The sequence below is a fragment of the Arvicola amphibius genome, chromosome 13, assembly GCF_903992535.2.
Source record: "Arvicola amphibius chromosome 13, mArvAmp1.2, whole genome shotgun sequence".
Taxonomy (NCBI): domain Eukaryota; kingdom Metazoa; phylum Chordata; class Mammalia; order Rodentia; family Cricetidae; genus Arvicola; species Arvicola amphibius.
In genome coordinates, this window is record NC_052059.1 from 49,851,235 (window position 1) to 49,873,449 (window position 22,215).

At 46.0% G+C, this 22,215-nt stretch overlaps 1 protein-coding gene across 1 annotated transcript in view; it reads left to right on the plus strand.

Annotated features, from left to right (window-relative positions):
- Msra (methionine sulfoxide reductase A) overlaps positions 1–22,215 on the plus strand; it is a 308,377-nt gene that overhangs the window by 96,233 nt on the left and 189,929 nt on the right. The window contains exon 2 of the mRNA XM_038309899.1: positions 21,953–22,021. Within this exon, the coding sequence (XP_038165827.1) occupies positions 21,953–22,021 (69 nt within the window). The remainder of the gene's footprint in view (positions 1–21,952; positions 22,022–22,215) is intronic.

Here is a 22,215-nt window from a genome sequence, read left to right on the forward strand (position 1 = left end):
TACCCCTGGATATGAAGAAGCTCACTTGAGTAGCAAGTGATATAACAGATATGCTTTGTTGATGGAATTAATTTTCAGCTGAGTGGCTGGACCAATGATGGCAACAGCCACTTTAATCCATCACAGTATGGGAGGAAAGGCAGAGCTCACAGTCACTTGAGGAGCTCTTGTGTTGTTTCTTTTATTGATACCCAGAGCGCTGTAGGTTGACCAGTAAGCCATGCTGAATTGTAAGCTCTTGGATCCTCACAGTTGGGATTCAGTGGAGATGCCTGGGCATGTTAGATAAAGAGCTCAGTGGTTGAGTGGAACATGGTAACACAGTGTCTGGACCCATTGCTTATACCAGCTGCCCGAAGCAGAGAAGCATTTTGTGTGTGCATATGTACATATTTGTGTGTATTAGTGTAGATGCACACATGTCATTGCATGTGTGTGGAGGTCAGAGAATGAGTTTAGTCATTGGTGTTTGCTTTCCACCTGGAGACAGTTGTTATTTGCCACTGCTCACACCAGGCCAGCCAACCTGTGAACTTCCAGGGATTCTTCTGGCTCCAACTCCCATCTCACAGGGATTACTGATGCTTGCTATTATGCCCAGCATCACACAGGTTCTGGGGACCCAAAGTCAGATCCTCATCTGAGTGCTTGATCACTAAACTATCTCCTTGGTCCTCGTGAAGGTTTTTGTTGGCCTGCTTCTTGCTGTTTTCTAGGGTGACAGTTTTAGCCTGTGATCAAGGCCTGAACACACTGCCATCCTAATGGGGCGTATGAGTTAGGAATGTGGCTCTGGGTTGGAAAAGACCTGGAATCAAATCCTGGTTCCAGTTTTCTCAGGAGCAGATTTCTCACAGAGAAGGTGGGAGGGAGCCCTGCTTCTTTGTGGGTTGGCATGAGATTTAGCAAGATCTTGATGGCCCAGCCACCTCTCAGTGTCTGCCAGTCTCTCTGCACTGGTGCCTCTCCCCAAGGAAGTTTTTAATGCACAGGAATATGATGACCATCAAGTAGTTCTAAAGGGAGTGGGGAGGAATCCTTTTTGTTCTACACTCACAAACATTTCTGACATCAAATATGTGTATTCCCCACATCAAAACATTTTCTAATTTTCTGCACATCCCAGCTGGGTGTTCATCAGCTTTCCCTAGACCTTTCCTAAGTCCCCAGAGCTCCTGCCAGATTTCATACAGTAGGTTTCAGTCCCAGAAGACTGCCCAACCCCCTATTAGATACCAACTACAAGTCTCAGATCGTCACCTCTGCTTCTAATGGTAGTTTTCACCAACCTCCTCAGTCTGTATTTGTTCATAGAACTCAGGGAGTGTGTCACTTATATGTGTTAGTTTATTGCACAGGGTACAACCCAGTACCAGACACATGGGAAAACATGAGAGGCTGGGGCTAGGACAGAGCTGCAAAGCCTCTGTGTCTTCCTTGGGGCATCAACTTCCCAGATGATCTCCACACCCATTGTTTGTGGTTTCTATGGAGACTTCATTCTCTAGGCATGGCTGATTCAGTCATTGGCCTCATTCTTCCCTGGAGGTCAGTGGGTGGGACTAGAAATTCCAACTTTCTAATCATTTGATTGGCTTTTCTGGCAGCCTTTCCCTCCTCTGTATCCCTGTCTGGTCCTCTAGAAGACCCCTCAATTGCATAAACTCAAAGATGTGGAGACTTGCTGGGGAGTCCTTGATGACTTCCCATTTGAACCTTCTTTGTTGGACTTGTTTATGAAATACACAGTCAATGCAGCAAACACTGAACCCAAGATGCTGTCCCAGGCACTGGGGACAGGTAAAGCCAAGATGGACAGAACCTACACCCCCAGTGGGACATGGGAAGGGACAGAACAGAGCCAGTTAGCACAGAATATACCTTAGCTTCCAATATTATGAAGTAAACTAAACAGAAGAAGGTATGAGAAGGGGGCAGAAGATTCGGTTGAATAAAGATTGGCCCAAGAATACTTCTCTGTAGAACTAGTCCCTGAGTAAAAACTTGAAATGAGAAGTGAGATAAGCATTCATCTGCAGGAAGAGTGTTCAAGCAGCTGGAGCAGCAGTACGAAGGCCTGTTGCTAACAACTTGGCTTGTTCACGTGGTAACATGCTGGGTGGCCAAGAGGAGAGGATAACAGACAACAGGGAAAGGGAACATGAGTGGGAAACAGCTAGGGACAGACCTTTGGAAAGGACCTCAGGTTGAGGTACAGGCTGTGGGATTCATCTTAAAGATGATGTTCAGTTATAGAAAACCATTAATCATGTTGCTCAATAAAGATGGGATGCAGGCTCAAAGAGATGGTGAGGGTAGAGTCAGGAGATTGGTCACTGGTATAGGAAGTGAAATGAACCAGCTGGCTGTGATAGAGATGGTAAGATGTGGTCACAAGCCAGAACCCCAGAGGTGGAGCCAGTGGAACATTCTGGTATCAAGTTTAAGTGTTCCGTGAGGAGTATCAGGGTTCCAGAAACTTTACTTCTCACCCATGGGCCATGCTCCTGAGGTAAACAACCTTTCTCCATGTGGACCAGTGCCCATTTTGTCTGCGGGAATAGGTGAGGAGATAAATTTACTTCTCAAAATGCAGGTGTGCGAGTGAAGTATCAGAGCTGGTGGAAGGAACAGTGCCATTTTCTTGGCGCATGAACCTGTCTACAGCTTCCATCTGGAACCCCAACACTTTGAAGCTGGAGTGTGGGCAGGAAGGGGCAAGAGGTTTCAATAGCTTGCCGATTTTATCTTTGATGCTATACAGTGGAGTCAAGCTTCCTGGTTCTTCTTCTTCTTTTTTTCCCCTTGCTTCCTGATTCTTAAGCCACGTTCCAGGTAATTGCTCATTTTATTTATGGAATGTCCAAGAATATCCAAAATAAATAGCAAAGATGCAGATTTTGAGTTCAGGGATATAAACAATACTGTGTATTAGTTATCTATTGTTTGATAAATCATACTGTAACTTGGCACCCTAAAACAACACACAAAAATGATCAGTTTCTGAGGTTCAGGGTCCCAGATAGACTCATCTGGCCTTCTCCTTCAGGGTCTCACTAATGTGTTAGGCAGGATAGAGGCCTTATCTTGAAGATTCCACCCAGGAAGGGATCCTTCAGGATGACTTGTATGGATGTTGGGTGGATCCAGTTTTTTAAGAGCTTTGGATTGAGGGTGTCAGGTCCTTCTGGCTGCTATCCATAGCTGTTCTCAATTCTCTGTCACACATGTCTTCCCAGTGTGTTGCCTTGCTTCATCAAAGCATGCAAGAGAGAGTGCCAGCTATCAAGATGGAATTACAATGTTCTGTAGTTTAGTTCCAGGAGTGGGGTTGCCTTAATGTCATATTCTATCAGTTAGAACATAGTTATTCAAGGAGAGAGGATTATGCAAATATATGAGTTCCACCATGATATGAACCTTTTTGGAATAGGCATAGAGACTGCCTAACACATAGTGATTTGCATATGATGAGATTGTGTGTTGTAAATGTTCTCCTAAGGTAATACGAGGTCAGAGAAGATCTCAGTAATCAGGATTTATAAGCAAAACCTAAGAAACTCAAAGAGGTGCCAAAAGCCACAGCAGCTTTGAGATAGGCCTGGACGTTTTGACCATCAAGCAGTAGATGGGGGTTGTATTAGCCTACCCCAAGATAGTAAATTTTGAGTTCACAATTTCTGCCTCAAGGGTTACAATTCATTGTACATTTTTTTTTTTTGGAGGAAGTGTCTGTGTGTGTCCTGGCCATGAGTATATCTTTTTTTTAGGCCAGTATTACAGCAGTAAGAGACAGGTGTGGGAATTAACAGAAGGAAGGCCAGCAGCCCACCACATCATGTGGTACTTTGGGCTCTTGTCCCCAGGGACCAAATGAGAGCAATGGGTCAGGACATAAGATCTGCAGAGTGTTGGGTCACTGCCTGAAGTCTACTGTTACTAGTGTCTGGATGGATACTACAGCAGAGAAGTCAGAGTGGGGTGTGTGTGTGTGTGTGTGTGTGTGTGTGTGTGTGTGTGTGTATGTTGGTCAGTGTGGCCACAATCAAGGGTAGACCAAAGTCCTGAGAGCTTGAAGCAGTCCTGGCCGGAGCAAAAATTAAAAAGCAATTTATGACTTAGAAATCCAGCTTGAGTAAAGTCATAGTGCTGACCAGAGAGCTGGAGGTGGCCAAGCTGGGGCTGGTATGCCTGTCCTACAGTTTCCTTTCTCCCTTCTCTTTCTAAGGTGAAGGTTAATGGTGTGACTTACTTAGGATTTGAGAGTTTTTGGTATTTTCAGATACTTCCTTGACCGGTTCCTTTAGGATCTGGCATTTTAAAAGAAGACCTCTTTGAAACAGCTACGGTTTGCCTGATTACCTGAGATTATCAGATCTGTCTTCTGTACCCAGTCCACGTAACAACTCTGGCACATTAACCAGGATGGATCCCTGATAGATGGAGAGACCTAGAATCAGAATTGTTCAGTGATAGGTCAGAGGTCAAAGCACACACAGCTGTCCATCATATAACTAGTGACATTGTGCCACAGGGACTCACACCTAGATTTTCCCTTTGAAAATCTGATGCTCAGATTGAACAGCATGTAGCCTGATGTTCACCTCCTCTGTGGGAGAAGAGCAAGGAAGGGTTAATGAAGGCAAAGACGTAAGTAAGTGCTATCGAATAAAACACGAGAATAAGCAGTTGGCAAGTGTGGTCTTAAGATCATTATTGCCTGAGATCTGGTTCTCAACCATTCTTTCCTCATGTTCCTTCAGCGTTTGGCAGATATTCCCACCATTTACCATGGCATCTTCTATCTCAAGGCTAAGGGGCCGCCACTGCCTCTGCAGAGCCCCTGCTGGTTCCATCTCTGGAGGAGGCTCTACCCTCAGTGAACACCAGTCCTTGTCAGCCATGGGGTAGACAGCTGGCTGCAGGGTGGTTCAAAAGCATGCATGGTGATCAGGGTCTAACAGACATTAGCATCTGTTACAAATTTCCCCAAGTCCTAGGAATCTCATTCCATTCTTCCTCAGCAACTGGGTGATCTAAGTTTTGCCCGCAAAGATGTTCCCTAAGCATGGTGGGGTAGGGGAGACTAGTAGTCAGGTGATCTGATGACAGGAAGATGGAAGTGAGCTAGAAACTCTGTCTGTGAGTCAGAATGGATGTTCTGAAGATGCTGTCTGGAGGATTCATGAGAGCGGTGGGCACGTTTAACCCCTAGTAACTATGGTGGGCCAAGGAACAATCATGGGTGACTTGGGAAGTCATTAAGAAGGGGGAATGAGTGGAGAAGGAAAATTGATAGCCAGAAGAATTGTGAAGGAATGGTTGTATGCCAGGTCCCTTGACCACCTCTTCTGCTTCGGGGATCTCTTCTCCCTTGACCATTCAGTTCCCTTCCTCACCTTAGAGCCCCATGTTCCTATGGAAGTCCACTTGTCTTTCAAAGCTGAACACTGCTGCTCAGCTGGGTACTTTCCTATGAGCCATCCCCTTACCCTTTCCACAGTGACTCTGAGAGAGGGTATTTATTCCCAGTTATTCCTTGAGATGAGTTATTGAAGTTCAGAGGGGTCACATGATCTGTTGAAAGGCAACATTCTGGGACCAGAACACAAAGCTACAGCACATTCTATCCTATACTACACATGGGTCCAACTGATGTTCCCTTTCTGACCATCCTGCCATGCATTGGATATGGGTACGGTGAGCCGAGCCTGACTTCTGTGCTTCGGGTCTTTCTCACATAGACTTGTCCATATGAGGACTCTTCCTTTGCACTGAGTCTTGACCACCCCCACCACAACATCACATCCTAATATTCTTCTCAAACTGGTCTAGGACAGGGCTGGCAAACGATTTCCATAAAGGTCCAGATGGTCAATGTTTTAGGCTTTGTAAGCCATACGGTCTCGGTCACAGCTCCTGTGTCTGCTATTGGAGAATGAAGGCAGCAGAGACAGTATATACACAAGTGAGTGTGGCTTTGCTCCAGGAAAACTTTCCTTAATGACACTTGAATTTGAATCTCATAGAATTTTCATGTCTCAAGAATCATTTTTCTTCCTGAATGTTTTTCAACCATTTTTTTTTAAGGACAGAAAATACCAAACCTCAGTTCATGGACCATGGACCATAGAAAAACAGGAGATAAACTGGTTTTGACTGGTTGACCATTTTTTGCCAACACCTGCCATGGGAATGTTGGATGGTGACCATTTATTTACCTCTGGGTAAAATTGTCTCTGCTCATTCCCTTAAAAGCATGGATGATTTAAAGCTTCCACTGCAGGAGAAAGCTTTGTCACCTAGAGGGATTTCGGGTAGCGGTGGCTGGGCTGCAAGGGGTGGGAGAGGTAACGGTGAGTGGATAGCTGCCTCTGCGTGAAATAAGGTCAGTCTTGCTGGGAGACTATTGTCTCTTCAGTGAAAATGTTAGATTTAAATCCTATATGCCATTTATCTTTGAGCTCCGTATAGAGAGAAAGGTCTTGCTTTGGTTTCTGTAAAAATACCAGGCTTAGATCTCTTTGTATGAGCTGTCATCAGCTATTCTGAGGCCTGATCCTGTAAATTCATGCTTTTTAGTGTTGGCAGAGGGATTGCTTTTGTTTTCGAACAATTTCCCGGTGTGTTCTTTTCAGCTGGGGCTCCCATCAGGCTTCAACTTTAGCTCCACTTTTCATCTCTGATGGGTTTGAAAGACACGGGTCCCTGCCATTGTGCCACAGAAGGCTGCTTCAGCGCCCTTTCTCTGCTCCAGAAAGCGATGCAGCCAGCTGCCAGTCATCCTGTGTGCCCATGAAGACAGCACTGCTGAGTGCTTCTCTGCATTTGGCTACCAGGTGATCCACAGGGACCTCTGGGACTTGGCCCATGATTTCTGGATGGGATTGCACTGGACCCGCTGGGTGTCCCTGGCGTGAAGCTGTCTGCCGCCGATGGTTGTCATTCTTTGCAGACTTTGGAAAGAAGCACAGTGTGTTAGTTTCTTTCCTCCTTGCTGAGGTGGAACACCCGACAGAAGCAGCTGAGTGGAGGAAGGCTTTACCTTAGCTCAGGCTTCGCAGTGGGCATGGCAGTGTTCTACACCTCTGTTGGTGGCAGTGGGAGCAACAGGGGCCACACTCACAAATCAGTAGATCAGGAAGCGGGGAAAGGTGGGGGGTGGGGAGGGATGAACTCAGGCCAGAGGCAGAGCTGGACCATAACCCTCAATCCCCACCCTTTCAGACTAATGTTAGCCAACTAGACTCCACAGCCTCCCTAAACAGTGCCACCAGCTGGGGACCAACTGTTCACATGAATCTGTGGTGAATATTTCATATTCTAACTATAATACACAAGAAAGGAAGTGGAGACTCAGACAGAGCTTGGTTTCCTTAGCCTCAGCCTCAGCCCCTCCCTGCTGGGTGCTCGGGGCCTCATGAGGGATGCTGCAGCTGGGATTCTATGGAGGGGCCTGACTTACACAGCCACCCTTCAAGAAGACCATCCCCCCCCACCACACACAAAGGGACATTTATATCATACCTTTCTCTGCAAACTAGGATTCACTCATCTGGGGGAGGACAATAAGAAGAATACTTGTCAGTATTTCTTCCTAAAATGTTTTGATTATATTACATTTTATCAGCAAGCGATAGTTATGTGCTATTATTATTTTAAAGCACATATTATAAGGTCCTGGTCCTTTAACATCTTGCTCGCTGTTGGAATGGATTTATTCTCTGGTTATTTCTCTCTGAGATAATTCTGTAGTGATTTTGTTCTACTAGGGAAATGATGGGGACCTTCACTGCCATGTTAAATATGAAAGTGAAAGCTAAAAACATTATTGTTTTGCCATTATATATGATATGAGGTAAAGCATCATATGTAAATTTTTTTCTTAAGGTATCCTTTATTAAGTTTTCATCTCAGTTTATCAAGAACTTTAAAAAAGTTCACAAATAGAGGCTGAATTGTGTCAAATCGTTTTCAGAATCCATTGAGAAGATCTGGATTTTTTCCCCTTTTAGATTATTAAAAGGCAGCTATAGAGAGATAGTAAGAAGGAGACCTTGGGTAGGACCATGTTTATTCACAGTGAGGGGGCATCTTTGTAACCCATGTGTGTGGATGGCCAAATACCTCCAGAAGAAGGTGAGACATGACCTCTTACAGGGTCAGAAATGACTTCTTTAGTCTGCAAGGGAAGCTGGGTAATGTAGTCTTTCAGCAGGAAACATTCTCTCTCTCTCTCTCTCTCTCTCTCTCTCTCTCTCTCTCTCTCTCTCACACACACACACACACACACACACACATTTTTAGTTTATTATCATGTGGTAAAATCTATTGCCGGACTTCTGGATGTCCAAATGACAAGTTCTTGGACCAATCCACTGGGTTATGTTTCTTATCCTTCTGTTCTGCTCCTGCATTCAGTATTCTTAGAGGGTTTTTGTGTTTATGTTCACAGGGAAGGGAAGTGTCTATAGTTCTTTCGTGGGTTTTCTTTTTCTCCCAGTTTTGACCTCATGGTCATGCAGGTCTTATGAGCTGAGAAAAATCCCTCCCTCCTTTTTTTCATGAAGTAGTTTACATAGAGCTGACAGTCTGTCTTCTTTAAATATATCCAGAACTTTCCAGGGAAAATCAATGAGCATGAAGTTTCCTAGGTCAAATTTTCTAATTTTTTTTTTTGGTGCTACTTGGGTAATCTGCATCTCTCAAGGTGTGTGAGTTTTTGTTGTTGCTTGCTTCCTTTTATCCCCTCTACATAAGCTCTGAGATAAACACAGGGGTTGCTTTGGTGGTACTCAGTTCATGTGTTCCTAGTACAAAGGGAACCAGGGATCGTTGCTGGGCAAGGTCTCTTCTGACCATTTCTTATGGAGTCAAGGCTGGTGCGGGTGTGAGGACATCCAGCAAAGCCTGCCCAGCCGTGGTTCCAGAACACAGTCCTGGTTTGCTTAGACTCAGCGGGTGATAACCATTCCATGGGAGACCAGGGCCCCTATGCTGCCCAGGCCTGCCCTGTTGTTGCTCAGAGCTGTACCCAGGAACTCTGTAGATATGCTAAAGGCTTGACCTGGACTCCAGCTCCACAGGCTTAGCAGTTACCCTAGGTGAGCATCTGTCAAAGAGTTTCTACTGATGCCATCCTTTTCCAAGGTATCTTTCCCTAGTCCTCTACCTCAGCCTTAGTGCACCACGGCAAGGTTCCTCAGTCCACAGAGTGGCTCCTTCATCACTGTATTCTGGACAACAGACGTTCCCTGGTTAGCACTGTATGGTGCCCATTGCCTACTTGGACCCAGACTGTTGTGCAGGAGCTTTTGGTAAGCACCTTTGAGTTGAGACTTTGTCACCTGCCATCTTTGTCCTCATTTTCATGACAAGTGGGAGACACACTGACAAGGAGACTTACCTGACAATACCTCCCAATATCAACCACAATTAAATTTTCCAGATTTGATTTTTATTCCCTTACACACGTGATGAAAAGATCTGTCAGTGTATCACTATGAGTAAAAGCAATCTAACCATCTTTATACTTTCATATAAACAAAGGGGGAAAGCTCTCAGATGCAACTAAATAACCAGCCAAGCAAGCAAAATGCCACCAAAATAAAAAAATAAAATAAAATAAAATAAAAATGCCTTCTATTGTAGTGAGGCCTTTGGCATGAATTTAAGTTTTGCTTCCCTGGGAATTCTGGGAAAACGTTTTTCTTCATTGTTTTTCTAAACCCTGCAAAGCAGAGCTAGAACTTCCCAAACAAAGCAGCACAGGCATCCACTAACAATCCCCTGGATAACGCAAATGAATAAAAATTGCCAAAATCATCGCAAAAGTGCTAAAAGCCTGGCTCGGATATTTTCCGCACGATCCCTACCGTGGTTCAGAAATGCCTGCTTTAGCAATGCCATACACACGGGAGTGGGGTTGGGGCACATCTATGGAGAAAATAAACCACATAGCGAGTGTCTGCAACTTAGAAATGGCTCCTGTTCCAAGGATTGATTTGCAAATCAGTGAGACTGGAAATTTATTGTTTCCTTCCTATGGAAATCGACTATATAAAAAGTGGTTTGCTTTCTTGGCTTACATAGTTAGTTTTCCTTTGTAAAAAGTGAAAGTAAATAAATTTCATGGTTTCATTAAAACATTACTATTTTACTTTCATATTTCTGAGTAATAAGTACTTCCAAACTCACAGTTTAAAACAACAATTCCCTATTAATCTCATGGCATTGAGGTCAGGAATCTGTCTGTGGCCCAGCTGGGTCCCCGGGTCAGAGTCCCTCAGGAAACGGCTCTGTGTCATATGCCTGCATCTCATGTGAGCTTGCATAAGGCCTAGTGTCTTGTCACATGGGCCTCCTCACAAGGCTACCTCATCACATGGCAAGAGATGCCTCCTATTGTGAGCCACCCAGGAGAGAACCAGAGGGCATTTATGACAGATGTCCATGACTACCTGTGCTCAGAGAGGACCTCCCGTCATTCCTCTTGTGTTCAATCCAACAGAGGAACATTAAACCCAGCTCACACTCAAGGGGTGGGGCATCCAAGCCACACTTCTTGACAGAGCAGGGCAGAGAAGTTGGGACTGTGTATTTAGAGCCAGGGGAGTACCCATCCTCAAGCTCACCAAACCCCACCAATTGTTTTCAGGTGACACCATAGCCTGGCTGGCACCGGGGTTCCAGCCTTTTGAGTGACCCTGAGCTTCTATCCTAACATGGAACTGGGCTTTGGAATTGGAAATGCGTGCTGCATTCAAATGATGGCTCTTCTAAGGCAGGTGATTTCTGCCCTAAGTGAGAGGGAATCTGCTCTCCATGGGCCTGAGATTTGTCTCTATAGTCAGGTTAGTAGCTGGGCAGCTTGGGGAAGTAGCAAGTTATCAGTATTGAGGGTGTTTTCTTGATGCTACGCAGGAGAACTTAAGAATGTATTCTCTCACTGCAAAAATACTTCCTAAATCGTGGCCAGAATCCTGGGCATAGCTCTGTTGAAGACTCATTACAGGCCAAGCAGGCCCACATGGGGGTGGCTCACCACCATATATGCCCGCATGTTCATGGGAAATGGGTTCTGTGTCCCAGGCCTCATAAACTTGCTTTCAAAGTGTGACTTATTTTTAAGTTGGGGACTTGCCTGTGTTCCCCTGGCTGCTTCCCAGAAACCTTCCCTCCCCACAATAGTTTATACTCTGAGCTCTCAGTCTTCGGGGACAAGAATGTGACAGAAAACACTGATTACTGTAATTTACTCTTAGCACTAAGAACCTGGCAAACCTATCAAGATATAACTCTACACAAAACAGATTTTCTGCTGGGCCTGTACTAAGTCCCTTTGTAGCTGAGGTTTGACAGGTCACAGTTTTCTTCTCCGTCTCTGGGGCTGTAGGATCTAAATCAGGCTTTTCTGATTCCCTGATCCACCTTGGACCCCCATCAGGCATATCTATATAGAAACTGATGGCCCCTGCAGAGACAGACATCAGCTTGGCCCCAGTGTAGGTCCTATGGAAGGCTCCTGCCTTCCCCTTTCTTGAGTCCTGCCTTTTCAAACATTGATCCCATTTCATTCAGCAGAGGCCCAGCGAGTTATTAGGACATTTTCCAAGAAATGACCTGATGGGGAACCTCTGTTAGCCAATGGCCTTTAAGAGACTGGACCAGGTCGGGGTGTGATTTAGAGTACCAAAAGCTGGGGTCCCACCCAGCTCAGCCTTTTCTTCCTGGCTCCACACCTTGATGTTGGACCCCTGTTCCTGTTCCGTGAATTTTCCCTTTTAATAAAGAAAAACCTTAGAATACTCTGTTCAGAGTTATCTTGGGATTATTTAGCTTGTGTTTCCTTCCATTTGACGTGTTCAGCATCAGTGACCTATCTGCAAATGTGTGCCTGAGCATACACACAAGAAAGGTAGTAGACTCTCAGCATTTGCCCTCAACTCTGTCCCTTCATGCAGTTAGAGGCCCAGATCCATGTGCAGAAAGCTTAGATGCTCTGATTAGCATAGAAAGATAAGTAAAAATAGCTGGGTGGTGGTGGCGCACAGCTTTAATCCCAGCACTCGGGAGGCAGAGGCAGGTGGATCTCTGTGAGTTCGAGGCCAGCCTGGTCTACAGAGCAAGTTCCAGGACAGGGTCCAAAGCTACAGAGAAACCCTGTCTTGAAAAGCCAGAGAGAGAGAGAGAGAGAGGAGAATTTGTTCATTTTGTTTCTCAATATGGGTATGTACTGAGTTATCTAAGTTCCCCTAATTAGCCATGAATGCACCCTGCTATCTCCAAAGGCTAGGTCCTTAGACAGTGTTTTTAGGGCAGCCAATTCCAATTCAAAGATGCTCTGTCTCCAAGAAAAGTTGATTCTAAAGAACTGTGTGTGTGTGTGTTGTGTTTTAAGCAAACCTCAGTGTGTCACACACCCTCTCCTGTACTTTCCCTCCTTTGTCCCATATGAGGATGCATTCTCACCCAACAGGATTCTTTTCTCAGCGGAATGTTGCTAGTGCTCTTTTATGTATGACCCCTGCACTTACTATTTATCCATAAGCAAAGGAACAGTATACCATCCTGCAGCTCCGGTCTTACTGAACCTTGCCGGTGTCCCACCTCTTTAGCAATACTTTAATCTTCTTAGAAATTTTTCTTCCCTTCTGATCTTCTGAAGCAGACAATAACTTCAGCAACTGGGAGCCTCTTCATGTAGCAGAGGCCAACTGTACAAAGGCAGCATTGTGTTCATACCCACCCCAATTTGTCTTTCTGAAAATCACTCATTTTTAGCTGTATCTGCTTCATTCCCCGGGTGGAGGGGAACAAGTGGAGCTGAGTTTGCAGTGAGGTTTGTACCAATATAGTCTGTGTTTCCAGCACAGAATAATGTCAGGATTCCTTCCCTGTGGAAGAACAGCAGCCATAGAGCCAACCAGGCCCACTCTCTCCAGACCTAAGCGGAACGCCGCTGATAGTGCCAGAGACACTGTGGGGAAGGGGGTTTAGCCTCTAGAATAGATTGCGTGGGGAGGGCTGGGCCCCACAGGCTCAGCTGAGCATCAGGCTGGCCATTTATCACTGCCAGAGAGGGCGGGGTGAGGGCGGGGCGAGCTGCTGACTGACAGCTGACAGCACCATAAACCACCTTCAGGCAGCCCATGTGCCGTCAAGGGAAGGTGTAGTCACCTGCCTGAGCTGACATGGTCCCAGAGAGGACAGAAGAGATGAGCAGAATGCTCGGGGTGTCAGTGAACTGTGAACAGGCTCCTCCACGACGGTGTGTGGAACTGTTAGTGGAAGCCGGGTTCAGTGGGTACAAGAAGCCCCGGGATAGGCTCCAAGGAAATAGCGTGCCTGGTGATTGGATGAGAAGATGCCTCCGAGGTCTGTGTACCTTTATTACATCCCAAGGACTTGACTGTGATGTGACGCTGTTATTGCAATATGCCCAAACCGATCTCCCTGACAGATACCAGGGAGAAAGTGAGTATCTGCGTCAGCAGTGTACCAGGGCCACAAAGCAAGGCAAACTAGCCAGGCTCAGCCCCTACAAGCCTCAGGAGACAAACGTTTTTAAAAACAGTATTAGAAGTATGATTTTTCTGTCTTTTTGCAAGGATATGTTTGCCATGCATATTAAAATTTACACCGTGCTTTAGAAGCCGTAGGTCGCAGTAACATGTTAGTATGGAAGGGGGGCTGGTCTTGACTTACTGGTTTGCCAGCATCTTCTTTTCTTTTTCCTTCCTTCCTTCCTTCCTTCCTTCCTTCCTTCCTTCCTTCCTCCCTCCCTCCCTCCCTCCCTCCCTCCCTCCCTCCTTCCTTCCTTCCTTCCTTCCTTTTTTTCAAGACAGGGTTTCTCTGTATAACAGTCCTAGCTGCCCCGGAACCAGCTCTTGTAGACCAGGCTGGCTTCAAAATCACAGAGATTTGCCCCCTAACCCCAGCCCCGCTCCAAGGTCTAGGATTAAAGGTGTGCACCATCACTGCCGAGCTGCCAGCATTTTCAACAGTTCTATTCACAAGGACATCACTGAGTCCTTCAGACTAAAATACAGATCTTAGCCCATAAAGTAACTTTATTTTTTAAATGCAGTTTATACTCTCAAGATTATCTGTTTTTTAAATGTGTGTATGCAGCATGATATGTGCATGTCTGTGTGTGTGTGTATATATATCTATATCTATATCTATATCTATATCTATATCTATATCTATATATAGATATATAGATATAGTGTGTGTGTGTGTGTGTGTGTGTGTGTGTGTGTATTAGGCTAGAGGTTGACATAGCGATGTTCCTCTGTTGCTCTCCACATTACTATTTGAGACAGAGCCTGTCACAGACCCTGACATTCCCTGGTTGACTAGTCTGGCTGGCCATTGAGTTCTAAGGATCTTCCTGTCTTCTCTCTCCCCCAGCGCAGATGGGTGCAGCCATGCTTGGCTTTCTTTATAGGAGTGCCAGACATCTGAACTCAGGTCCTCAAGCTAGGATGGCAGGCACTTTACTAACAGCCGTCCTCCCAACTCCAAGATGATCTGATTTTGTTAGTCATTAGGAATTACTTGTGTTAATGAGGGGCGGGGTTCATGAAGTCTGGAAATTTCCATCCTGTAATATTGCATGCATTCCCAAGTGCAGAAGCTAGCTGTGGTTCAGTGTGGTGATTAATAAAAACATCCCCAAAGTGAAGCGCTCCAGATGAAAGGGGTGATGATGGAATGCATTTCCTGGGGTGATGGGGTGAGCCTGGGAGCTTGGGTGCCCTGGGGACTGCACCAGAGCAGGGAGTTTTAAGAGCAACAGCCTTCTCTGGTACAGAAGCTAGGGCACATGGCTAGGACCAGCAGTCCTGAGGAGGGTGTTGGCTGAGCTCGCTGATGAAGGGTGATGACAGGGAGGACACTTCATCTTTCTCTTTGTGTCACTGATGTGAAGCACAGAGCCTGGCAGAGAACCAGCAATCCATAAGCTTCCCTACTTGCTTGGCTAGAGGATGGATTCCTCTGCTGTGACATGCGGGGCAGCTCTGTGCTCCCCTTCCCCCTCCCCACCCCATCAACCTTCTTCATCCTTCCTGCACAGTTTATGAACTAATGAACTCATCAGCCCTGCCCAAGTCTGGAGCAATGTCTCAACCCCCATCAGACAGAAACAAATAGCCTGGTCACACAGCTGCTTCCATTGCTAGATCCTAGCAGCTGAGCCCTCATTCCTCCGGGCAAGATTGAGTTCGTGGTGCTTGGATCATAGAGAGGAAGGGTCTTGCGGGTTCAAACAGGAGGGGCAGGCAGAAAGTGGAGCTGTTGGTGATTTTCATACTGAGAGGCCTGCCCCCCTTCTTTGTGGATCAGATTGAGCCCAGAAGAAAACATTTTGATTTTTTTTTTTGAAACAAGGGTTTCTCTGTAGCTTTGAGGCCTGTCCTGGAACTAGCTCTTGTAGACCAGGCTGGCCTTGAACTCATAGAGATCCACCTGCCTCTGCCTTCCTAGTACTGGGATTAAAGGCGTGCGCCACCACCGCCTGGTGCAACATTTTGATTTTGAAAATACTGTCTTTTGATGTTTTTTCCTTTTATTTTTAGTTGACTGATTATCAAATAAAGGCTTCTCAGGAAAAAAAAAACAACAAAAAAACCAAAAAACAAAAACAAAACTAGAGCCCACAGTCATGTTAAGAAGGAAGAAAAATCCTCTGTAATCCAGCACACGGCAGCAGCTCCTGTCCTGCTGTCATCACTGTCCTGATGTCATTGTTCTGGGCCTTTGTCTCTCCTTACTGAGTAGGCTGTGTAGCCTGCCCTCCTAGCCCAATTCTTCTCACTTCCTGATGCTGCAGGAAAACCACGTATGGTAATCTCTTAGAAATAACTGTCTAACCTTCTATCTCAGAACGGCGTAACTTCTGTTATTGTTGTTAGCATTTCCCCAAACACTGTATTTCCAAACACTGTAGCCCCAAACTGTAAGAACAGAATGCCAATAATAGATAGGACTCTAGTGCCCATGGGCATGCTTGGCTAGAGACGATTCTCTCTCCTCCCCCAGGGTCCCTGCCCCACATCTGAGTGACATACAAACTGTCTTTGTTGTTGTGGAGGGGTCCCGGGGCAGGATCTGGTCAGTGTTCTGGAGGGACTCTTCCACCGAAGATGGAAGAGACTGGTCCAGAATCAGATCTTGGGGGTTGCGTGGACGCTACTTACTTCCTCCAGACTCCTTGAATGTGTTATCCAGAGAAGGAGCAGTAAAGAATGTAGGGAAGGGATTGGGAGACTCTTGTTTTGGGAGGTCAACAGACTTTTCATCTCAGACCCAATGAGAATGTTGATCACCATTCTCGTTAGAAACTGGGGTGCTGGTTAATTTTAACTGTCAACTCGACACAGCCTAGCATCTCTTGAGAAGGGATTCTCAGTTGAGGAAGGAATTGCCTAGATGAGACTGTCACGTGGGCATGTCTGTGGGGGTTGTCTTGATTGTTAATTGAAGTGGGAAGACTTAACCCACAGTGGGCAGCACTGTTTCGTGGGCTGGGCCCTTAACGGTGTAAGAAAGCTAGCAGAGCACTGACTGGCAAACAAGGAACAGCGGACATTTCTTTCTGCTCTTGACTGTGCTAATCCCGCCAAGTGAGAATAAAACCACTACCTAATTTTTGAGCCAAATTTGAAGTCAGCTTCATTAAATACTACGGACACTGGCCAGAGCCATACCTGGTGTTCCCAGAGAACGGTGGTAAATTCCATTAGTCAGGTGCTCATGAAGGTAAAACCCACAAGGCTCTATACCTCCTGCCTTTGTCCAGTAGGAGGCAAGCATACATCCTGACGTATTTCCTGTCTACATACCTCCTGCCTACACGTGTTCAAGCACATCCTGTGCAGCTGGGGCAACCAACCTTGACAACACAGGGCTTGTTATCTTATGTGAACAACAGCCCCCAGCATTCTAGGACGTTATCTGTCCTTGGGCAAGTGGGCCTTTCAGGTTAGAGGCATTTTGGTTTTATAGATCTCTTAAGCACAGTCATTTAAACTTAAAACATAACTTCAGCCGTTACAACTGTAGATGAGATGTGACCAGGTGTCTCAAGAACTTGTCACTGAGACTGTCCTACCCCCTACCATGAAGTAATATAACCTGGAATTGGAAGCCATGCCAATCCCCTCCCCTGTAGTATTCGGGAGCGGACCCGCCTCCATCACCCCCCTCCCCCACCACCACCAAATTGCTTTTATCAGGATATTTTGCAGGGGGTAAAGGTGTTGTCACAACAGTTTTGACCACTTACCATTTTGAAGGCCTGGAAACAGAGAGTAGTAACGGAACTTCCCACTGACTGTATTGGCATTGGGGAGCAGATGGCTGGTATCCTAAATCCTGTGTTCGGGAATATTGACAGGTGCTTGAGGAAGGAACGAAGTGGCGTCTACTGTATACAGCCTGGCAATCTTGGTAAACAATAGTATGGTTGATCGTTATTTCAGGTCTGGTTCTGTGAGGACCCCCTGGCTCTGGGGATGTCTATTGCTCCATCTAGTCATTCAGTTCTCTCCACTAGATGACTGACTGCTCTGGTGTGTGAGGCCGCTCATCATGGGGTAACTGTTACTCATGGAGTGACCTGCCTGCAAGAATCAGTGTTCCTGGGCACTCAGTATCTTCAGTCCCGAAGAAGGTAGGAGAGGTTAGGCAAACGAGGCGAATCAGCCTTCTGTTACCGGTTCCGAGGCAGCCACTAGATGATCCACGTGCCTACTGTGGGGTTGCGCAGGAATCTGACTGAAGGGTTAATAGCTGGCAAAGGAGACGATACAAAACAGAGGCATAGACGCTAAACTCTTGTCCTGCTTTCAGGCCCTTTTCCTCAGTGTCTGTGGTCTGAAGTGAGGTCAGTGCTTTGTGGCAAGTTTCTGTTGCTGGCGTAGTCAGGACCAAAGCTCTGGCACCGTGTGGCGACTCTGTGTTCCAGCAGCTAAGCAGGACTTCCAGGACAGCAGCCATTGTTCCTAGATGCTCTAACCGGGCAATATCCCATTGACTGGTCAGTCAGAAGGAGCTTGGGCCCAGGAGAAGCCCAAGGGGTGGGGTCTGCTCTCCAGCCTTCTATTTCCCTGCCACCTGTCACCCTCTTCGTTCATAAGATACAGGTTTTAGCCATTGTAATTTAGATACAAGTCAGGCAGCTTAGGGCTGGGTGGTTGTGTGGGTCTGAATTACTGCAGACACACCATTAGGCAGTGTTTGTTGTGCTTTGTTCAAGAAAGGCAGCTGCCATAATATTTGGAGCATCTTAGACTTTCACAGGACAAAATCCAGTGGTGTCAGTGCCTTCTTCTGAAGCCTTGACCATGTCCCTGGGGTCCCTTTCAAAATGCCCGTCAGAGTTGACTCTGACCCTTGCTTACATTAACCTCTGTGTTCTTCAAGCAGGAGGCTTTCAGAATAGATGAAAATCCGCCCCCGTGCTCATCTACCCTTGACAGAGGACACATCATCACCATGAACTGCACACATGGCTTTGGAAGGGCCCCCACTGAGCAGGGAGCAGAGGCAGGGACATGTGCTCAGCCAGCCAGATTGGAGGCCTCTATCCTGCTGTGACTGGGCCACAGATGTCTCTGCCTGTCACCCCTCCTGTCCTTCCCTGCAGTAATCAATAGTGAGGGCCCAGCTAATGCATGATTTTTCTGTTCGGTGAGCTAGCCGGTTTCTTATGGTGAATTATGCTACTAATTTTGGAGCATAAACTTGTGAATGCTGCCATTTACAGATGCCAGTGTCACCCCCAGATAGGTAACCAATTCTGGCTCTGGGATCCCTAGATACCTTAGACACTTGGCTGTAGCAGAGTTTCAATGGGGGGGGGGTGTCTTTTGACTTACAGGGACAAATCCTTCATTGCTGGATTTTGTTTGTTGACCCAGGCTCTCTTATAGCCCGGGATGGCCTCAGAGTCTCTATATAACTGAGGTTGACATCACATCCTGATCCTCCTGCCTCTACCTCCCATATGCTGTCTTGTCTGGGTTTTAAAGAACTCACAGTCCTCACCCCTGCCCCCACTACTCTCTCCTTATTCTAAAGCTGTATATTGTGTTGCTTCTTATTTGAAATTTTGCTCTTTGAGGTTTTAGTGACCTGGGATCAACTATAGCCCAAAACAATTAAACAGAAAACTTCCAGAAGTAAACAAAGAATTTAAAGCTGTGTCCTGTTCTGAGGGACATCGTGGAATACTACGCATTCCACTCTGCATTGCCTAGGATCTGGAGCGTCCCTTTGACTGGTCTCCTGTCCATTGGCCACTTGGCAGCCATCTTAGCTATCAGAGTACTGAGGTACTTGTAGTACTGAGGTAATTGTAGTACTGAGGTACTTGTAGTACTGAGGTACTTGTAGTACTGAGGTACTTGGGTTAAAGTAACCCTTATTTTACTTAATCAGGGTCCCAGAATTCATGAGTAGTGATTCAAAGGAGACACCAGATAAAAAAGCAAAATTCAAAAAGCAAAACCAAACCAAAAAAAAAAAAAAATACCCCAATCCCTCAACCCACAAACAAAGATGGAAGGACAGTTTAATTCTGGTACTATATAGCAAGGCTGTCGGTCGTATAGAGTAAAATACAGTATATATAAGGTTAGCTCTGTCTGAAGTTGGAAGCTTTCACTTGGATTCCATCCTCCATAGATGAGAGGAAACTCCCACTGCAGGGAGTTTGATAAGTTATCGAGGGCATTTTACTGCAGTTTATTGGTAGAAGTGAGGAAGAAAACAACTTTTTTTTTTTTGTCACATCGTTCTGTTTCCTTCACTCAGGCCAGGACTGACAGGTGATTTTGTTCTATATTCTGTCTCTGAATGATAATCGACTCTCTGGGTTGCTCTAATGAGAAAGGATTTTGGGAGAATATGGAAAGTGATTAGCAATGTCTGCCATGAACACGCGTGCGGAGGAGGATAAGATACACCATTTCCTGATTCAGGTCTAGTTTTTTTTTTTTGTTTGTTTTTTTGATAGAAGGCTCCCACGCAGATTCCAATGCTAGCCTGGCAGTTATGCAATACTTGCGGTGTGCCAGGCTTTACATATCTAATGTAATTCTCAAAGCCACCCATGAGGTAGTTCAAGTGAGGAAATGCATAATGGAGAGACTTGCCGAATGAGGGAAAGCCTCACAGAGGTTAAATGATAGGTAAGGTTGTCCAGCCAGGATGTGGGAGGGGCTCGAGATCACACAAGCTCCTTCCAGGGCCCTGTCTGTCATCCCAGCCTGTCCTGTCTTTCTCTTGTTAATGTTGCATAGACTGCTACAGGGCTGACGTAAGACTCAATGATCTGTATTCCAGAAGAAAATGTAAAATCAATTTATAGAAACAATTATCTTTGGGCCTCAGGCTCTGGAATAAAAGATGAGATAGAGGCATCTCACCAGAGAGGACAGCGCAGGCTTGCTCCTTCCTGTCCGGTGTGGAACACTTCCATGCCTACTTCCGTCAGCCCTGCTGTCTTCCCAGACGCCAGGAGGTAAGCAGCTAGGAAGGAGGCTCCAGCATCGGAGCAGCGACACTACTGGAATGTCTCACTAGTTAGTTTCCCTCTTACATATCCGTGGGGAGAGGCACCCCTTGAAAGTCTCCTGAAGGCTCCTAAGCCTCCCAGTCCTTCCGTGAAGGAAGGCTAATAAGCCTGGTTTCTTGAGGGCAATGTGCTGGTGATCACAGCTGCTCTGACTCAAGATGGCAATGGCATCTCCACTCCGGAGGGACCAGCTGCATTTGATAAAACTATGAGTGTAATTTCTAAGCAGTCTGTGAGGCTTCCTGATGACAAGTGGAACTTAACGTTCTGTTACGTAGATCCTCTTTTTTACCTATATTTTCCCTCAGGTTCAACACTTACAGGTGGGTTTGGTTGGTTAAAGGAAGGAGTTTTCTGATTTCTTGGCAAGGGTAAAGGTGAGAATCACTGGTCAGGGTTAAGGGATGGGTCGGGGGTACTCATAAGGCAGAGCCTTGGTCTCCATATGTTTACAGAGATACAGTGACCAGGGAGCTTAAGCATATGAGCGAGCCAGACAGGGTCCTGCTCCACTTCTTGCTTAAATACCAACTTTATCAGTATGATGATTATTGGACATCATCTGGGGAGACATCGTTATTCAACCTGGATTTCAAGGATTCCCTTGTTCTCTTGGGCAGTCAGCTTCAGTAGTGACCATCTGACCAGGAGTCCAGCACTTTTCCGTTGTCCAGGCCTGTAAGAACTTGGTTCCTGACACATTCATTTACAGAACAACATGCCAGAGTTTGATGTCTAAGCTTCCCTGTCATTGAGGTTGAAAACTCAGATAAAGGGCTAGGGAGATGACCCAGTCAGTGGCTTTGCCTGCAAGCCTGGGGTCCTGAGTTTGATTTCTAGAACCCAAGGAAAATGCTGGATTTGGTGGCATATATTTTAATCCCTGTGCTGGGGATTAAAAGCTTGGCCGGCATACGAACACATGTTATTGTATGTCCGTGAGCCTATGTGGGTGTGTTACAGGCAGATACAGGTGTGATCTCTTGGGCTCCTTGACTGGCCAGCCTTGCCAAATTGGTGAGCTCTAAGCTCACCAATTACCTCAAAATAAAACAAAGCAAAACTCAAAAACAAAGTGGATCACACCTGAGGAACGACATCCGAGGCTAACTTCTGGCCACCGCATGTACATACACACATCTGCTTCCTCAACCCCACATGCGCCCTTGCACGCATGCACATAAGTGCATGTACACACATGGCTTTATGAAAAAAAAAAGATGATTGAAATTCTCTTAAGAGGGTAAGCTCTGGTGTGTTCCTGACTCCTGCAGAGAACGGGCTCACTGACACATTTAATGACATGTGTTAGCATGCATGTCAAACTTTACACTTAAACTCACATTTCTTTCTTTCTTTTTCCAGCCAAACACCATGTCAGTGGCAACAGAACGGTTGAACCTTTCCCAGAGGGAACACAGATGGCTGTATTTGGTAAGATATCAACTCAGAAAGAAAACCCAAATACTGTGCAAAGCTTCCTGCCAACTTTCTTAGCTGTAGTAAGTGTCCTCAGGGCTTCAAAATCTGGGCTCTTCTAGATATTTACAAGTCATTACAGCCAAGAAAACTCTTGAGTTCTTAGTAATTTCTGGGCCCAAGAATACTTACTTTGTAGAATCCAGTAT